The sequence below is a fragment of the Leptosomus discolor genome, chromosome 7 (assembly GCF_034619465.1).
Source record: "Leptosomus discolor isolate bLepDis1 chromosome 7, bLepDis1.hap2, whole genome shotgun sequence".
Lineage (NCBI taxonomy): Eukaryota > Metazoa > Chordata > Aves > Leptosomiformes > Leptosomidae > Leptosomus > Leptosomus discolor.
Genome location: NC_141397.1, coordinates 41,965,127 through 41,983,580, shown reverse-complemented (window position 1 = coordinate 41,983,580; position 18,454 = coordinate 41,965,127). Strand labels below are relative to the sequence as shown.

Below are 18,454 nucleotides of genomic sequence, written 5' to 3'. Positions count from 1 at the left end.
CTAAGGAGCAACTGAGAAAAGTGGGGATGAGTGGCATGAGGAGGTCTGTCTCTGCAACAGCTACTACTCCTTGCAGGGAAGCTGTGGCCCATGAGCTTGAAATGTCTCTAACTGCTTTGCTTCTCAAGGACATCTCGCAGGTATGCAAGCAGTTGAAGGAAGGCAGGCAAAAGGGTAGCTGAGTGATCATGGGGAAGAACAGTAGAAGAAGACCTTGTCTGAGGAGGGTGAGAAGTGGTCAGAGGGAGTCAGGAGTAACGGGAGGAAGTGGCCAGTTAATGGTTGTGTAGGTTTCAGTGAGTGGAGGGACATTCAGTTTAGGGCACAGTCAGATGCATTCTGTTCCTTGGATCCAGGCACAAGATAGGTTCTATGGGGTACATGTCAAGGTGGAAAAGCTAATAAGAATAGGCATGTAGTAACCTATGGTGCAGGGCAGAAGATGGTTTGGAAACTGGGCCAAAAATTATAATAAGAGCAGTGAGAGCTGGGCAAGCGACAGAGGGAAGTGGGGAAAAACTCGGACAAAAAGAACCTAGCAACAGGCCTAACAACACTTCATTGTGCAAATGCTGCCCTTAAGACCTGTGTATTTTGGAGAGTTCCTGCTCTGGAAGCTACTGAGAGCCAGTACTTAATGGTCTCCAGCTGTCCCACAAGCTGTGGTACTTGCTGATGCTGCCAGTTCTCAGGAGTTGTGACATCTAGTACTTCATGCTGTTCTCCCTTCCTCTCCCATTGAGGGTTTACACCTCTCTTGAATTTGCTGGCATAATTCCACTGCAATCAAAATGGTCCTCCCATTTGGTGTTTTTTTTTTAAATTTTTTTCCAGGTCTACTCAAGAACTCTTGAGCTGATGCAAGATATTTGACTTAAGTGGAGTTGGAAGTAGCTACACATGCTAGTAGTTACATTAGTAAGGTCATCTACATTAGTAAGGTCATCTAAGTGGTGCTCGATAAAACTGGAGGTGTTTATCTTTTAGCCTTGGTTATTTCAACTGGAATAGCACATCTGGTCATGTCCTTAGTGATGCTTCACTGTATTTTAGAATAACAGTGAGAATGTAAAGTCCACTGATCTCTGTTAATGTACAATATGAAACAAGGGTTCGGGGAAAGGAAATTTTCATGGCTTGTATTTTCCAAACTGCACTTGTAAGTTGTCATGCTGGATATATATGTGTTGTCAAGCTGCATATAGACAGAAGGGACAAATTCAGGCCCTGCTTTGGTATTTCTTCAGCTTTTTGGCCTTAAAGGGACCTTTAACATACTGTTTGTCTATGTAATCTTTATATTAAAGCTGATAGTGGGATATTTTAACAAAATAGAGGGAAGAGTTAGAAACAGATTGGGAAGTTATTTCTGACTAGTCAGAAGATGTGTGTGGGAGGGTCTGGCCACAGTTTACATGAAACAGGAAGACCTTTGACTTAGAGAAGGAGTCTCTGCCCCCTGGAGCCTATTGGGTGTTACCCGTTGCTCATGGGAACATAAGGTTTATAGAGTTACTTGCTATTCAACATACCACAGTTATTTACATCAGTGCATAATGCTGTGCACTAGTTAGTCTCTTGCACTTGCTTGTTGATTTTTCTGGTAATTCCTGGCATGCACTACTTCAAGCATAGTAACTACCACATTTTAAACGTTGGCAAATTAAGTAGTAGCTGTTTGACTATGCACGCATTGTGATCAATGGATTTCATATACTTTGCGTGTCTTTCTAGTTGAGAACATTTTATTAGTTGCAATGGGACAGAGCTGTGATGTGAGGTTGTGCACAGTAAGCTGTGCTCCCTGCTAGGTGAGGATGGTTTGTGTTTCTGTGGATGAGTGTTTCTTGACAGCAGCCTTGTAGCTGAAGGTAATGTTGGCTTTAGTGCACTGCTGGGGCACAAGAGCTACAAAAAGGAAGGACCTCATAAAATTCTGGTGGTCTACAGTGGCTGGATTCCCTTTCCCTGGTGTGGCTGTGCTAGTGCGGGCTTTTCTCATGCACCAAGTAGTTGCAGGGGGAGCCCTGGCTGGAAATTGCTTCCTTTTTAATTTGATTTGGCCTCCTCCCCTAAATTAGTTGGGTTTTAATTGCTGAATTTTCTTCTAGCTGAGGCAGCAGCTGCACTAGACAGATGAGTCTCAAGAAGGATGAAGTGTTGGCTCCTGTTCAGCTGGGCCAGGCACAATGCAAGGTACTTTTGGCACCTTCCACTGTGTTATCAAGGTGTAATCAATCTTGGAGTCTTTGAAGACATTTGTACAACTTTAGAATCTTGGGCTTTGGACTAAAGCTTTGTTTAGAAATACCTTTTAAATGTTTGTCACAATACTAGAGAATAAGAACTATCAGAAGACAGATTGCACTAAACTTGCCCTCTGATCATGCTTGCTTAGGAGTATTCTGTGCAGTGGAAGCTATAGGCTCAGCTTGTTTAAAAAAAAAATAAATAAAATCAGCCTGTCTTTGAAAAAGTTGGTGAAGGTAGATTGATTAGCCTGTGTTAAAAGTCTGTCTTTCTGGTTTCATTGTGTAGCTTTTACAGTGTGTACAGCATTTGAAAGACAGCGAAGAGCAGTTGACATCACTATGGTGTGTTAGAAGAACTGTTAAATTGTGTGGTCAGATAGCAAAATGAATATATATTTAGCTTTTGGAAGAAATTAATTTTATTTGCAAAGCAGGCCTCTCTTTGCTTTGAGGAACTTAGACTAATTCAGCTAGCTTTAATAGCCAAAGTCTCTTTGACTTTATTTGTATGAAAGTCCAGAATGGAGCCCAAACCCTCTGCTGATTGAAAACAAAAAAAATATCCCTAAGCGGCACACACCAAAATACTCCACAGCTGTTTTCAGTAGAGCTGGCCACATGGACATCAGGTAAGACTGCGTAGTTTTCTATGCATTTGGCACTTTAAGTAATTTATGATTGTGACAGGGAGGTGTTTGAAGGTGATGCCTTTGGCATGTACTAAGTGTTTTAAGGTTACAGAGGAGTTTTGAGTAGGGATCATTGTTGCCCTCCAAAATGGTCGTGCTTTAGACTCTAGTATAATTTTTCTTGCTCTTCTGAATGTGTCTCTGTTTTTCAAAGTGGCGCAAGATACTTTATCCTGTTTTTTATAATAACAGTAAGGTTGTAAATTCTTTTGTTTTCTCACTTTAAAAAATAAAAACCTTACCCACAATTTTAACTAGTATTCATGGGAAAAACAGATTAGGAATGGAAAAATAATATACATAATCATCAGAGTAATCCTTCCATCTGATCTGAAGCAGAAAATTGATTTGTTTTAGGGAAGCTATAAACCTTTTGGAACTGAAGCCCCGGCATGTAAAATGGAAGGTGTTCTGCTCTGTCAGTAAGTTCAGGCATAAGGAAATGAAATAAAAACGGAGGCATCCTGCGATGCAAGTGCTTCACATCTGTGGCACAGAGTTAGAGTCTAGCTGGGTGCTCCCATCATGGTCAGGGTGCTGGAGCACATGTGGGAATAGGGAGCTGGGTTTGTTCAATTGTAGGGAGAGAATATTAAGGGAGATTGTATGCTGTCTTCACCTATCTGTTGGGATGAAATCATAGAATGGTTTGGATTGGAAGGGACCTTCAAGATCATCTAGTTCCAACCCCCCTGCCATGGACAGGGACACCTTCCACTAGACCAGATTGCTCAAAGCACTATCCAGCCTGGCCTTGAACACTTCCAGGGAACTAGAGAAAGGGGAGCCAGGCATATGGTGATATCCTGAGAAGCAATGGACACAAATTGGAACATGGGAAATTATCATTAGAGATAATTTCATTTACTTATTTTTTTGCCACAAGAGTGGTCAAATATTGGAACAGAGGCCCTGAGAAACTGTGGGATCATCCATCCTCAGAGATGCTTGAAACCTGGCTGGATGAAGCCCTTACATAGTTTGACCTGTTTTAAGGGGAAGGTTGAACTAGAGGTTCCTTCCAAATTAAATTCTTATTTAGAAAGTAAGAGGCAGCGTGGGGAAAGCAGGTAAGAAGGTCCTAGGGGGAAAGTAGCAGGATCAATTGCTGAAATAATGCTATTGGTGCTTTCTTCCCTCATTCACAAATGGTGTGTTTTTGCTTTGTTCCTAAACTTCAAGGATGAGTTTGCCCTAAAGGTTGTCTCCCTGTTGCTGATCAGCAATGCCCATATTAAGTAGAGGTGATTGCTGCAGCACTGTAGGGTGCTGTCCGTCACTGGGGTGAGAGCTGTGGTGCTTAGTCTGTGTCTTAGCAGTGTTCATGCAGTGTGCTACTGGGTCACTGTGTTCCTCCCCTCTTCTTTCTCTGTTGGAGAAGGTACTTTGCATTAAGATGAAAGAGATGAGAGAAACTAAAATTAGTATCAGAATTATAAAAGACTTCAAGATATTACTAATCATGTCTAATGTAATCTCAGCACCCAGGCATATATAGTACTGAAAGCTTTTATTAGGTTTCTACAATTGTGTTAAAAGTGATACCCCCAGGCTAGCATTGAAGCAAGTGAAATTGTCAAGCTCTGTGCATGACAGTACTGACCTGATAGTACTGCTAGGGGAGCAGGTTTGCTCTTTGCTGGTCTTTTAATGCTCTTTGTTTTACATCAGGCTCCTTAACTGTCAGAGGCTTAGTGCTGTTTCTATTTAAGAGTGCCTTCTGCATAATTTTGGCTCTGGACCAACAAAAACTAGTCTCCTCTAAAAACTAGGCTCCTGGAGTATTCATCGGAGGAGATAGATGGGTAGGGAATCCCAGGAGTGCAGTCCCAGCTGAGATATCCGTATTCTTCTTAAAGCTTTCTGGAAGAGATGCAGGTTCCTGTGGTGTCTGGGTTCAAAGGGGAATGCTAGGCGCAGCACTGATAGCCATGCATAGCCTTTCTTGCCAGGACCAGCACGTGGTCAGCACCGAGCACTTTGTATTTCCAACCCTTTTGATACAGGTCTGAGCTTTGCAAAAGCCTTTCAAACAAGAATCAGAGGGCTACTGTAAAGAGAAATGCTCTGAGTAACAGCATCCCAGCACTGCAGATGCTGAGTAACATTTACAACCCCTGTGCTCAGACTCCTACTTGCAAACTGACTTAGTTGCTCGGCAGCCTGTACTATAATTTCACATACGCTTTGTTGTGCCAGCTCAGAGAAGTGGTCCTTTCCTGACACTCAGGTCCTTGTGACAGAACAAACATATGTTCATGGGGTGAACTGGATCAGAGAATCAATCCAGGTTAAAATTAGCCTGGCCAAGAAGCTAATTTCAACCTGGGACAGCTTCTCTGGCAGATGAGAGGAGATGAGCGTGCCCAGTTGGTGACGAGTACACAGCCCTCCTGCTGCTGCTTTTAGCAGCCTGCTGGCTTATGCCAGTGTGCGGTGGTCTCATTTCAAGGGCTTTCAGCAGGGTTTAGGACTTCAGATTTGAGTGGGCAGAGTTCTGTTTTCCTATTTTTGAGGTTATATGGACATGAGAAACAAATTCACCTCCAAAATGCTATCCTGAGTGTCCTAGGTTACAGTGTAAAATGTGCCAAAAGAAAAAAAAAAGTATTCTATTACCATCTTCAGGAGCTGTTGAGACCAGGTGGGGCAGTGCTCCCTGCCTCCCCCCTTTGGACTATCTTCTGTTAATGGGCACAACAATGCCTTATCGCCTGACCCATAGATAACTGGCTCCTGGACTATCTCCTGTTAATGGCCCATCGAGGAACTGCCTCACGACTCCCCATCCCATTGTGAGATGCTCCGCCCGGGGGGAAGGAGCCAAGCAGTCCATGCCAAATAAAAACTGAGATTTCAAACACCCTAGCAGCCTTCTTCCACTGGATTCCCAAAGGAGTTTTTCCCCCCACTGGAGTTCCAGAGGGCAAGAGCTACCTACCTACCACTGGACCTTCGGAGGAAGACCAGACTCTTTTACCTGATCGCTGCTTCAACAGAACTACATCCATCGCTTCAGGAGGACTGCAGCCAGCATCTTATCGGACTGCTACTGCCACCCTAACAGGGTGTCAGGTTGTATTTCTGACTCTGTCAGTGTAAACCAGTGGGTTGTTTGTTTTTCCCTGCCTTGTGTTATATATATATATATATATATTAGTAAAGAACTGTTATTCCTATTCCCCATATCTTTGCCTGAAGGTCTGTTAATTTCAAAATTATAATAATTTGGAGGGAAGGGGGTTGCACTTTCCATTTCAAGGGAGGCTCCTGCCTTCCTCCGCAGACACCTGTCTTTCAAACCAAGACACTGAGTCAACCCAGTCTGTGATAACTTTGATGTCTGTTTGTGAGCTGATATGAAAATGTAGGTAAATTGAAATATTTTGCTTTGGTTTTGACCTTTGAGACATAAATTAGCTGCACTTTTAAATGAGAGTTGTAAACTGCAAGCAACATTTTCAAGTCAAATGAGGTGTTTCAACTAGCTTGGTATTTTTATTTTTTTTCCTGGCAAGGGAGATTTATTGAAGCTCCTCCCTGCAGTTTTGGTCTCAGTGTGCTGTTGACCTGGAGCCGGAGCTCACCCTGAGTAGAGCCTGTTGCTTGGATGTTTCTCTACTGACTTTTCAGTGTACATTCTTGTACCCTCTTGTTTTTCATGGTCATCAACTCTATGTGGACTCTATCTATGAGTTAGTCTGCAAGGCCAGATGATGGGGATTAATGCAGTGTGATTGCATTGGGTTAAATCCTCTGGCAGAATATGGCCTTTTGGAGAATTAGGGTTGTTACCACCCATTCATTTCCTCTGGTCCTGTTGTTACTGTGTGGGGAGGGATTGCCAGCAGTGTTCACAGCAATTTTAAAACAAGATCCCCTTGGGCCCAGAGGGGTGGCAGGCTGCCCTGGGGAGGCAGCGTGTGGACAGACCAGCTCCAGACCTGGTGGCAGGAAGGGTGCCAGTGCCTCGCTGATGCTTTGGGCCCAGCCCTCCTGCTGGGCTGCCACCGTATGCTGTCAGGCGTTAAAATGGCCGTTAAAACCACTGGCGGGGTGGAAGCAGGGAGCTTGGCCCCCAGTGCTGCACCAGCCTTCCTGGGAAAGGGTGTCTCCTTCCCTAGAGCCTGAGGGATGGGGATGGAGGTGGGCACCTGTGGCCCCTTTCTGTCAGGACCCTGGTTTCCAACTTGAGGTGGAGGCAAGGAAATGCCTGAAACACTCTGGTGCTAGGCGTCCTGCTGGGGTGTTCTTACTTGTTTTACTAAGAAATTGCATTGCAAATATCTGCTTTATTTTAATGTTGTGTGAGTATTTTGGCTCTGGAATTTTTTTATGCATGCCTCTGGTTTTGGATTTGCTCTCCTTGCCTTTTTTTTTTCTCCCCTTAAAACATATATTTGTAACAGCCCCTTTCCAAAACTTTCTAGTACTTGCAGATCCTATGGTGTAGAGTGTTCTGAGCGTCCATCACAAGAGTGTGATGTAGGTTTCCTAATCAAGAACACTAAACTTACTGAAACACATACAAAGATGGAATGATAAAAAAACCAACAAAACAGACAAACAAAACCTCCCAAAAATGTTCCACAAAAATTGTTTTTAATCAACTTTCAACTTCCTCTGTAGTTGTGAGGTGGGACTGATTTCAGTGCCTTTATTACATATAGGCAGGCTAGAACTTGGTTTCAAAAATTTCCAGGTTATTGTTAAGTAGATGGAGATCTGCTAAATTTGAAACCTGTTCTTTCTGGTTCAGGGGAATACTTCTTGACTGTCACTGAGTTAAGCCTAGAAAAAGAAGTATCAGCTTCTGCCTTCCCAGTGATTGTACGCAGCTCTGGGTGTCTCTGGCCCTAGACAGTTAAACTCAGGCTGCAGAAATCAATTCTATTTTTGCGGGTTTATTGCTTCTTGTTTTGTTTTAATATCTGATTCAGAAAGGAACTAAGTATGTTAAAACTAAAGAGAAAAGGGAGGTGGGTAGCCACTCCAGCTACCATAGCTTTTAGAAAACTCAGTTGTTTTAATTTTTTTTTTTTTGGGGGGGGGGGGGTGAGCTGCTTAGGAGTTTGAAGATTTTTGAGAGGCTTCCCCTAGTGTAAGAGGTGAATAGGTGGTTCCTTGAGGCACTGTGCAGATGAATATTGGATCCTACTTTAAGGCATGGTTTTCACTCAAGTTGTGAAGTAAAAGATGTGTAGTGGAAATGTTGCCCCTTTGCATGTGCATCTTCATTGATTCTGCTGTGCCCTTGACTGCGTTTAGATGATTTTCTGCCCAATACTCTTAATAGTGAAAATAAGTTAGCAGCTGATAATGTGATGATATCCAAATTTAGGTGAAACAGTCATAAATTGGTGTTCTTGAGACAATAACTGGGTTTCAAGCATCATTCCTTATGGGTTCTGTTTTGTTTCAAAATTTTAAGCGTGGTGGTTTTGACATTAAGAAGCATTATTTATTTTTATGGTGTAAGTTGGAAGGCTTTCTAATTAATGTGGTTTTTTTCTTGTTTGCTTTAAGAGTCAGATTTACAGATCTGTCAACATAGAGCACCAACATGTTGCACCAAAAAAATGGAAGAAAGCTACCAGGCAGCTGTTCGAAGGGAGAGGACTCAAAGTATCCAGGCACTGAACTTTGAACTGAAGTACATGATTGTTGGTCACATCACAGCTTTTCAAGGTAGGAACTTTAGTGGTGCTGCAATCCTATGGGTATTTTATAAGTATCCTCTGCAATCAAGAGGAAAAGCTCTTTGCTTTGTTTTCCATTTCTCTTGCGTCTCATGCTGTAGTCACTGGCTTATAGTCTACTCCCCAGTTCTTTGATCCTGCTTTTGGAAAAAGGTGATGGTACTTAATCTTGACTGGTATTTTAAGCATCTGCGTATCCTAATTAAGAATAGATCTAAGCTTAGACCTTGTTCCTGGGATCATTTTAAAAAAGATTGGCATGGATTTTTTTCAAGGCATTTTCAAATGTCAATTAGAGATGCCTGATGCTTGTTTGAGCTTTTTGATATTCTCTTGTGTTGCCAAACCATTTACAGGAGTAGGAAGTTAAATGAAAATGCATTTGTTTGTTGCTATTGAAGAAGTGCTTTAACTGGTATGTCAAATGAGAACACAGCGCTTTCTTCATGTCAAAATATTTCACTACCTGGCAAGTCACATGAAGAGTGATCTGTTTCAAGAATTACGGTCACACAGTTAAACGTGAATGCATGAAGGAACCCGCACTGAAAGTCGTTCTCATAACTCTTGCTGTTCTCAAAGCTACCTTGCTCTAACAGGTTGATGTAAGTCTCTGTAGTTCCTTCATACAGATGGTTATTGTACTATTAAAGGAAGGAAAATGCTTCTGTAGGATTGTGCACTAGAGAGTGTTGAGCAGAGGAGACTTTTTCTTCAGAAGGGCCTTTAACCACAGGCTGTGAACTTTAAATAACTGAGAGTTGAGTGATTAAATCAATCATTGAGTGATGAATAGGGCTTACTGACTTCTGTGGGCCTAATTATGTCCTTAATTTTAACTCACTGCTTTGCTATGTTTAGTGCTGAGCACCATGGTGGAATGGGTTTTGAAAACAAGCCAGTAGTTATAAAAATACAAAGTGCTGAGGTCTGTATGATTAAGCCTATTGTTACAAGGCAGGTTTTATAAAATAGTAGCTTTTTGTCTAGTTTCTTCCATTTGAGTGAAAATACTGTAAATAAAAAAATGTGATTGACAGTTAATAAGAGATAGCATATTATTTAAAATTGACAATAAGTGATAGTGGAAGTCCAAAAGAAATGTGCAAGGGCAAGATAAAAATTTTCTTCTGCTTTTGATCGTTTACCTCTCTTTTGTCTGTTTTGTACCATTGAGTGAGAAATGGCATTTTGGTTTATCTTGCAATTAATTTTTGAAAATTTTTAATATCCCCCATGATTAAAAAATTTGCTTTGAGGGCACTTTGGAGGAGCACTGCAGTAAAAGAGTGACTGTTGGCATTGTTAAATGCTGGTAAGTTATTCAAGCAATCTTCCAGGATCATGATTGAATAAAGATAAGGTCAGAATAGATTAACCTACCATCCCCTTTAGGTCAAGCCAGCGGCTTTATTGTTAGTTGCTGATGAAGCCTTTTGATAGAATGGAGGAAGTAGTTAGACATTTCACACAGTTTAAATTTACAAGCATTTTCTGGAAGTGGGTAAATAGGTTGTTTGTAACTTGTTACAGCTGGTCTTCTGCCTGCATTAGGTGGGAACACCTGAAAAATGTAACTTTTTTCTTTTGCATTGGGAGCTGCTTTTATGCTTTGGTTTTGTCACAGGTGTCAGTGAAAAGCCTTTCTCTTCATCTTGTGCTGTATAAACTTTCTGTTGCTAAGAGTAATACTGTGTGAGACATTTACTGAGAGGGATGATCTTTGCATTGAATTAACTCTGTCCTTTTGGTCTGTTTTGGTTTGTTGCTTATTTGAATGACAAAGTTTGAGGGTACCAAAAGCATGTTTGAAGTCTGAGAAAAGAAATATCCTTATTTTAGAAGCTTTCAGGTGCCTTTCAGACTTTGTGTTTCTTGCAGCAGTGAGAACTGGCTCAGACTTGCTAAAAAAAAATAAAGGCAATTTATTCGTTTGTATGTGGTAGTGTTTACTTGTACAATTTTCACATACAATTTACTCTCATATGTATACGTTTTTGTTACTGTTAGCGTAGTCAAAGCACAGCAGCAGTAAGCCTTGCTGCCTACTGCTGAGGAAAAGAACTGCGTTTTATGCACTTCTAGCAGACAATACTGTTAATATTATATCCGTACTGATGAAATAATTTTCAAGACTAATACGGGTAAGAAGTTGATTTCCAGGAGTCCAGCTTTGAGAATATAGTGGTGGGAATTAAATTTCAGTGGAAAGAGAGAGCAACTTTTTTGGAGGGGGGACAGAGAGAGAATGTTTTTAAGTTCTCATCTCATATTCTTTCATGGAAGTCAAAAGACACTTAGTTCTGAGGACCTGCATTTAGGTGCCACAGGTATGACTAGGAAAGAGCTTTCTTGTGTGAGTAGGAGTTTTGATATGAGTTTGGATAAATATTCAGTCTACACTGCTTGGGTACTGCAGTTGACCGGACATTTTGGACTTGAAGAGTTTTTGTTTTGTTTTTTTCTTTTTGAAATTGAAAACGTTATTTAAGTAGCGTCGCCCACAGCTGAAATAAGACAATTTCCACAGGTACTGGATTTAGCTGTGCAAAATAATTATTCTGTAAGACTTGATTAAATATACCACAGCTGTGGTATGGCTTGTTATATTTGGGGTAATGCCCAATCCATACATATGGGCAGCCTTAGCACTATGATTCAGTCCTGCTATTTTTCCCCCTTTAAAGTTTTCAATATTAGCAACCCAGTCCTTGCTCAAGCTCTTAATAAATCAAGCTTCTGCATGGATGTATTTTGCTTGAACTCCTGTCTCTAATGCTGCTGCTATTACACCTGATTTGAGTAGGAAGAGGCACATTGGCATTAGCTGCAGGCTGTAAAATGCCCTCCCTGTTAGTACCGGGACAGGAGACAGTGAGAGAGGCAGGAATGAAAGGGCCAGCTGGCTGCTTGGGAAGCATGTCATCAGACTCAGCTCCTGCAGAACCATTGTCACAAAATTTTTTGGGTGTTTGACATGTTGAATATAACCAAGCCACTGGGAGAGTGTTTCATGGAAACCTTCTGGAATCACTTTCTCCTATGTTTCAGTCCGTGGTGTAACCTAAAAGTCATAACCATGGTATTGGGCACTCCACAGATATGTTATTAGTAACTGCTCCAAATGGAGTCAAAGGAAAAGTGGAGTAAGTGTATGAGATGCGTAAGTGTGCCAAACTCTAATAGGAGCAGTGTTAACAGAGGAGAATGTGACAGTTGTAATGATTCTAGTATGGCACTGGCTCTTCACAGGTGGCTTTGTTTTGGATGCATTTTGGAGCACATCAGTTTGTCCTATCCAAAGCTGTGCCCATCTTTCTGTCTTTGCTCCTATGTCTGCAGCCTGAAGTATCCGGCAGAACTCTTTCAACAAATGATCACAAAGGATGCTTTAATTTTGTAACTCACTTTCCCCTTTGGCAACCAGAAGATTCTCCTTTGTACTTACTGTTTTCTTTGACCCAACCTTTTTTGGGTTTGCACATAAACAAATTTATTGTTTCATCTTAGATTTTTGTCTTTGTGGTGATACTACATATTACTTGGTACAGTCATCTTTCTGTTTCCCCCCCTGCCCCAATTCGGTCTTGCACTCTTCAGGGATGCTTCCAAGCAAGGCAACTGCTTCATTGTTGGTGGATTAAAAGTGGTGTGGGTGTAAAGGCTGAAAGTTATTGTCAGAAGAGGTATCAATAGTCTGACAGGAAAGCTTTGTTGTGGACAGAGAGCAGAAAGAAACCTGGCCTCCCTTTTCTGTGTCCTTTATGGAGTGCTAACAGTTGCCATGTAAGGACCTGCAGAAAGCTTGGCTCTGCTCCTGTCATCTTATGCTGAGACTAATTTGAGGTAACGAGAATCCAAACACTGGTAATTTATTTGTTCTGCTGATGGTCTCTGCAGAGAGGCAGAACAAGATACTTTGAAACCTACATCACGTTTCAGTCACCAAATTAGCAGGTATCAGAGATACAGTGAAAACCTTTGTTTGTGCTTGGCAGTTTAAAAAAAAATTACTGTTCTTTGCTGCACTTTTTGTTTTTACAGCAGGCAAAAGGAATTGTTCATTCACAGCATCTGAAGAGAAAGCTCTTTCATGAATGAAATAATCTTGGTCATAAAGCAATAATCCCGTGTTGTTTCTCTGAAATAGCATTTGTTTGACCTTGGGGGGTCAAATGGTGGGGCCAGGTGTTCCCGTATTCTCCCAGCTATAGGAGGGTGGATTAGCTTTGTAGCACACTTCCCCTCGCTCCTAATGCAAGGAGTTTGACAAAGCTATGCTTATGTTCTGCTTTATATGGAATGGGGAGATGCTAACTGGGAATGCTCCTTGCTGCTATTTCTAATTGCAGGAGTTGCAGTGACATTGCTGTGCACACACATTGTTTTGCTCTGTTATCTGATCCAAGCAGGCAACTGGGAAGGACATGAATGGTACGAGGCAGAGGGGAGAACCTAGTTGTAGCAGGGATGGAGCCTGGCACTCCTGATTGTCAGTAAAATGCCTGAAACTTAATGCTCGGTTGATCCAAAAAGTCCTTTACGTACAAAGTTTTTCATCTGGCATCCTCCCTGGTGAATGGGAAGGGTCGGCTGGTTTCTGTGGATCTTGTGGGCCCAGTAATCAACTGACCTGAATGTTTGCAGAAGTAAGTAATATAGTACACTGACACTCAGAGCTATATGGAGTAAAAAACATTCTTCACTTTAATTTGGCTGAGTTGCAGCGTTGCTGATACTTGTTTTTACTGAACTTGGGAGTATCAGCTTGAAATAGGGGTGGCTGGTTAGTGGTGTTGAAGTGTGATGAAATTTACAAAACAAAAAAGACTTGGCTGGAGAAGTGTACTTTGGTTTGTAGTTAATTACTGTATGAAGTGTAGTCACAATGCTGGAGATGGATGCAGTCCAAAATCAATGAGCTATTTAAAAAAAAGCCAACGTCACCAGCAATGCCTTTGGTTTCCTTTATTTACTGCTGGATTATAGAAATGCAGAAGTGGGTTTTTTTTAAATAGCTTTTTTGTAATCCAATATTACTTGGTCTTTTATTCAGACAAATTGTTATTCACCCCTTTCCACTTATATAAACCTGCTAAGTAGAGTTTTGTACCCTGCTAACCTTTGAGCTGAAAGCTGGCAGAGATGTATAATTTGGTTTTAGTTCAATGCAAAAGTGACTCCCTACAGAGAGAGAGATAGGAGAGAGAGGCTCCATTAGAGTATTTCTGTCCATCTCCTGTATACTATTCTTTCCTATTCCAATGCACCAAACAATCTGTTTTTTTCTAGTTGGAGTGAAAGCCTGATTTATGTATGGAGCCCAAGGAAGGTGAAATATTCGTTTTTATCTGTAGCCTTGCGTGTGTGAACTGCATGCACATGGACTACTGCCATCTGTCTTGTGTGGGGCTCTAGGTGGGAGAAGACTGGCTTCATCCGTATGACAAAACCAGCCCTTTTTTTGGCTACTGCTGTTCTCTGTTGAAATGTAATCATAGCTCTTCATAGACTACTTTCTGCCTGTAGATCTTAAGCACTTTTGGAAAGGACTTCAGTGAGGGTGTATTGGTGCTGGAGATGGATAAAGTAAGGCACAGGGTAGGGAAAACGTCTTTCCTAAAGTGACACATCATACCATGGGAAGAGCCAAGAGTATCACTTAGTTTATCTTTGTGATCTCTTCTGATCCCTCTAAAAAGTATTTATGATTTCCAGAGACCTTGGAGGGTGTAAGAATTTTGGCTGATTGTAGGCTCCTGAAGTGTTTGCCAGAAAAGTGAGATGCTTGTTTTGTACTTGATCTTGGCACAGTTGGGCTACTTTGCCCTAACAGTGGACCAGGTCAGTGTTTCAGAGCAGCGCAGTAAGAGGAAGGGGTATTCTGCATCAACTCTTTGGTGATAATATTCCTCCTTTGTGTTTTGGTACTATCGGAAAGCTCATAAATCCAGTGTGCTTAGTGTGCCATCAGTTTGGAGGAAGGAATTCCTTTGGTTTGCAATCCATTGTAAAACAGTTTATGGTGAGTGGAGGCAAGGTAAGATGAAGAACTGTAGGGGTAGGAGAGCCAGAGTCTGTCAGAAATAAGTAGCCTGTGTAACCAGGAAACTTATGTGCAATAGTGGTGAAGCATTACCCTTGTGCGAGATGGTCTCATTCTGCCATCCTGTTTTTATCCTGTTTGTTAGTGCCATCTCAATTGATGAAATGTCAGCAACTGCGGTATATTTCCCCATGCTGCACATAAGTACTGTCACATCGGGGGAGGCTGCAGGGGCACCTAACACAGTCTTGTCCAGGGGCCAGTAAATGAACAGGGAAATATATCAGAAATACGAACACGTGTTCCTTTTATCCTGCTGTTCCCTGGAGAATGATAATTCATAGAATCACAGAATGTTAGGGGTTGGAAGGGACCTCGAAAGATCATGTAGTCCAACCCCCCTGCCAGAGCAGGACCACCTAGAGTAGGTCACACATGAACGCGTCGAGGCAGGTTTTGAATGTCTCCAGAGAAGGAGACTCCACAACCTCTCTGGGCAGCCTGTTCCAGTGCTCTGTCACCCTCACAGTGAAAAAGTTTTTCCTTATGTTCATGTGGAACCTCCTATGCTCCAACTTGCACCCACTGCCCCTTGTCCTGTCGTTGGACATCACCGAGAAGAGCCCGGCTCCATCCTCCTGACACTCGCCCTTTACGTACTGATAAACATTAAGGAGGTCACCACTCAGTTTCCTCTTCTCCAAGCTCAAGAGACCCAGCTCCCTCAGCCTTTCATCATAACGGAGGTGTTCCACCCCCTTCATCATCTTTGTGGCTCTGCACTGGACTCTTTCAAGCAGTTCCCTGTCCTTCTTGTGCTCAGGGGCCCAGAACTGGAGACACTCTTCCAGATGCGGTTTCACCAGGGCAGAGTAGAGGGGGAGGAGAACCTGTCTTGACCTACTGACCACACCCCTTCTAGTACACCCCAGGATGCCATTGGCCTTCTTGGCCACAAGGGAACATTGCTGGATCATGGTCATCCTGTTGTCCACCAGGACCTCTAGATCTGAATTGAAGAAAACTCAATAGCAACTAAGTGTTATTAAGCAGGTATTCTTTATTGTGGCACCGGGCAGCACGGGGGATAGCTCCTTCCATACGTGCACGCGCAAGCGTTAGGATTCTTGCTTTATATTTACAGATTTTATATATATTTATTACATTTCTAAGAAAAGATCGGTTTATTCTAATCATTTCCAGGAATTCATTAACATAATTTCCTCCCATAGCCCCACCTTAGTCCGCCCAAGTTATGCCTCCGTTGGTGGTCCTTGGGGATGAAGATCTGAGTCTTCCTCATGGTTAAAGTCTTGAACCTGTCCTGTAGCGAATGTCCTGTATCATCCTGGGTCTTTTCCAATTCACAGAACCAGCTCTTGCTAGCTTCCCTCCTTATCTTTCCTGTTTCAGTCCTTTGTGTTCCTTGAGCCCCACAGTCTGATTGGAGGATTCCACCTGGTGTCCTTCATTTGGCTAACTTTGCTTCCTTCTTATCTCTAAAGACTAGTTAGTTAGTCAGCAGTGGATACATACATACATACACATACTTCATTACAAACCAGCCTTATTCTTTGTTACAGGTCCCTTTCCCCTATGCTACTCCCTAACAGCTCTGTCCTCAACCTATACTGGTACATGGGGTTGTTCTTTCCCAGATGCGAGACTCTACACTTGCCCTTGTTGTATTTCATCAAATTTCTCCCTGCCCAGCTCTCCAGCCTGTCCAGGTCTCTCTGAACAGCAGCACAACCTTCTGGTGTGTCAGCCACTCCTCCCAGTTTTGTGTCATCAACAAATTTGCTGACAGTGCACTCTGTTCCCTCATCCAGGTAATTGAAGAATATATTGAATATTACTGGTCCCAGTACTAACCCCTGAGGGACTCCACTAGATACAGGCCTCTAACTAGACTCTGTCCCATTGACGACAACTCTCTGACCCCTTTCCTTCAACCAATTCACAACCCACCTCACTACCCCATCATCTAGACCACACTTCCTCAGTTTAGCTGTGACGATGCTGTGGGAGACGGTATCAAATGCTTTACTGAAATCAAGATAAACCACATACACTGCACTACCATCATCTATCCACTTGGTTATGTCTTCATAAAAGGCTATCAGGTTGGTCAAACATGACTTCCCCTTGGTGAAGCCATGTTGACTGATCCTAATGACCCTCTTATCCTTGATATGACTGGAGATAGTGCCGAGGATAAGTTGTTCCATCACTTTTCCAGGGATGGAGATGAGGCTGACTGGTCTGTAGTTACTCGGGTCCTCCTTCTTGCCCTTTTTGAAGACTGGAGTGACATTTGCTTTCCTCCAGTCTTCAGGCACGTCACCTATTCCCCACGACTTACCGAAAATGATGGAGAGTGGTCTAGCAAAGAGCTAGATTCAAGAGCTTTCTGAGTCCAGACTGAGGTATGCCCATCATCTGTTGGTATAATTATCCATTGTTGGGCCCACTGTCCATGAATTCCTCTTTCACAAGGTTATTTTTTGGCTATCACAGAAAAACTAGCAATGTTGATCACATGCTGACTGCAATTTAATTATGCATCAGGTTGCTTGCTTTAAACATGCTGCCTACTAATTACATTGTCACTTGATTCTGAAGTTTTATTGTTTAAAAGTATAGCTATTGCAAGTATAGTTATTCGTCTTCTGTACACCATTTTAGAGCCTAAGGCTTTGCTAAGACTTCAGTCTTTGTCTGCATGTGGGGTGAGGGAAGGGATGTTAAATTCTTTCCTGTAATTGTCCTTTTCTCAGAAAAATATAAAAAGCATAGTTTGCGATGTGAATATTCCCTAATGCTCTCACTTTTATCTTCTGAATGTGCAAAATTAAAAGAAAATCTTGGTGATGTGCCAGGGCCTGTGAGTAAATATTAACATTACATTGTGAATGGTGATTATTGAACTTGCTAAGCAGCTTGTGTGTGTTCAGTGTCTAAAGATTTTGAATAGTGTGAGGTATTCTTTTTTGGCTGAAAGACTACCTGTGATCCTTTGGTATAATACCTTTTCAGAAGCTGTGTGTATACTTTTGTCAAGGTTCTAGGTTCAGATCGACACTTTCATGTTGTAGGTTACAAGAGAATGAAAGTGTTTCTTACCTGGTGTCTTGTATTGTTCCATTTTTCTTAGAAATTTGAATCAGTGTGTTGATCTACTGTCCATAAATAATTTAAGGAATGTGCTTCATTTCTATATATATACACAAGCTGAAAGTTAAATGTGGAAAAAACCTAATAAGCCTACAGCTTTTGAATTTTTCTGTAGTGCATTATGTAACATAAAATGAATGTGTGCAGAAGTTCATCCCAGCCTCTCATGTCCTATAAAACTCTCTGTGCCTCTTGATTTTTCCCATACTGTTTCACCTCCATGGTATACATTATGAAAATCAAGTATCCGATGTTTTTTACTGTTTTCACTGTTTTTTCAAGGTTATCTGAATCCTACTGAAAAGATCGTTTCCCTAGTAAAACTGATCACTTTCTCTGCTACCCTCCTGCATCTAAAATATGCCTTTGATCTTGTATTTTTGAGTGTAGCCCATGCTGTGATTCATGATCTAAAAGTCAGTTACTGTCACAAGCCAGTAATGCCAGCTTTTTCATTCACTCGGTATAAAAATTCAGATGGGTACCTTTCTGTCTTTTCCGGTGCTGTCTTTCATTTTAGAGAAGTGTACACTGTAAAGATCCTCTGTGCCTTCATTGTCTTCCTTTAAATGCCATTCTTAAAACTCTCCT

General features: G+C 41.9%; 1 protein-coding gene across 1 annotated transcript in view; it reads left to right on the top strand.

The window, feature by feature from the left end:
- Positions 1 to 18,454, top strand: part of LOC104350103 (glypican-5) — a 383,557-nt gene that overhangs the window by 17,312 nt on the left and 347,791 nt on the right. Inside the window, exon 2 of the mRNA XM_086468316.1 lies at positions 8,468 to 8,629. Within this exon, the coding sequence (XP_086324442.1) occupies positions 8,468 to 8,629 (162 nt within the window). The remainder of the gene's footprint in view (positions 1 to 8,467; positions 8,630 to 18,454) is intronic.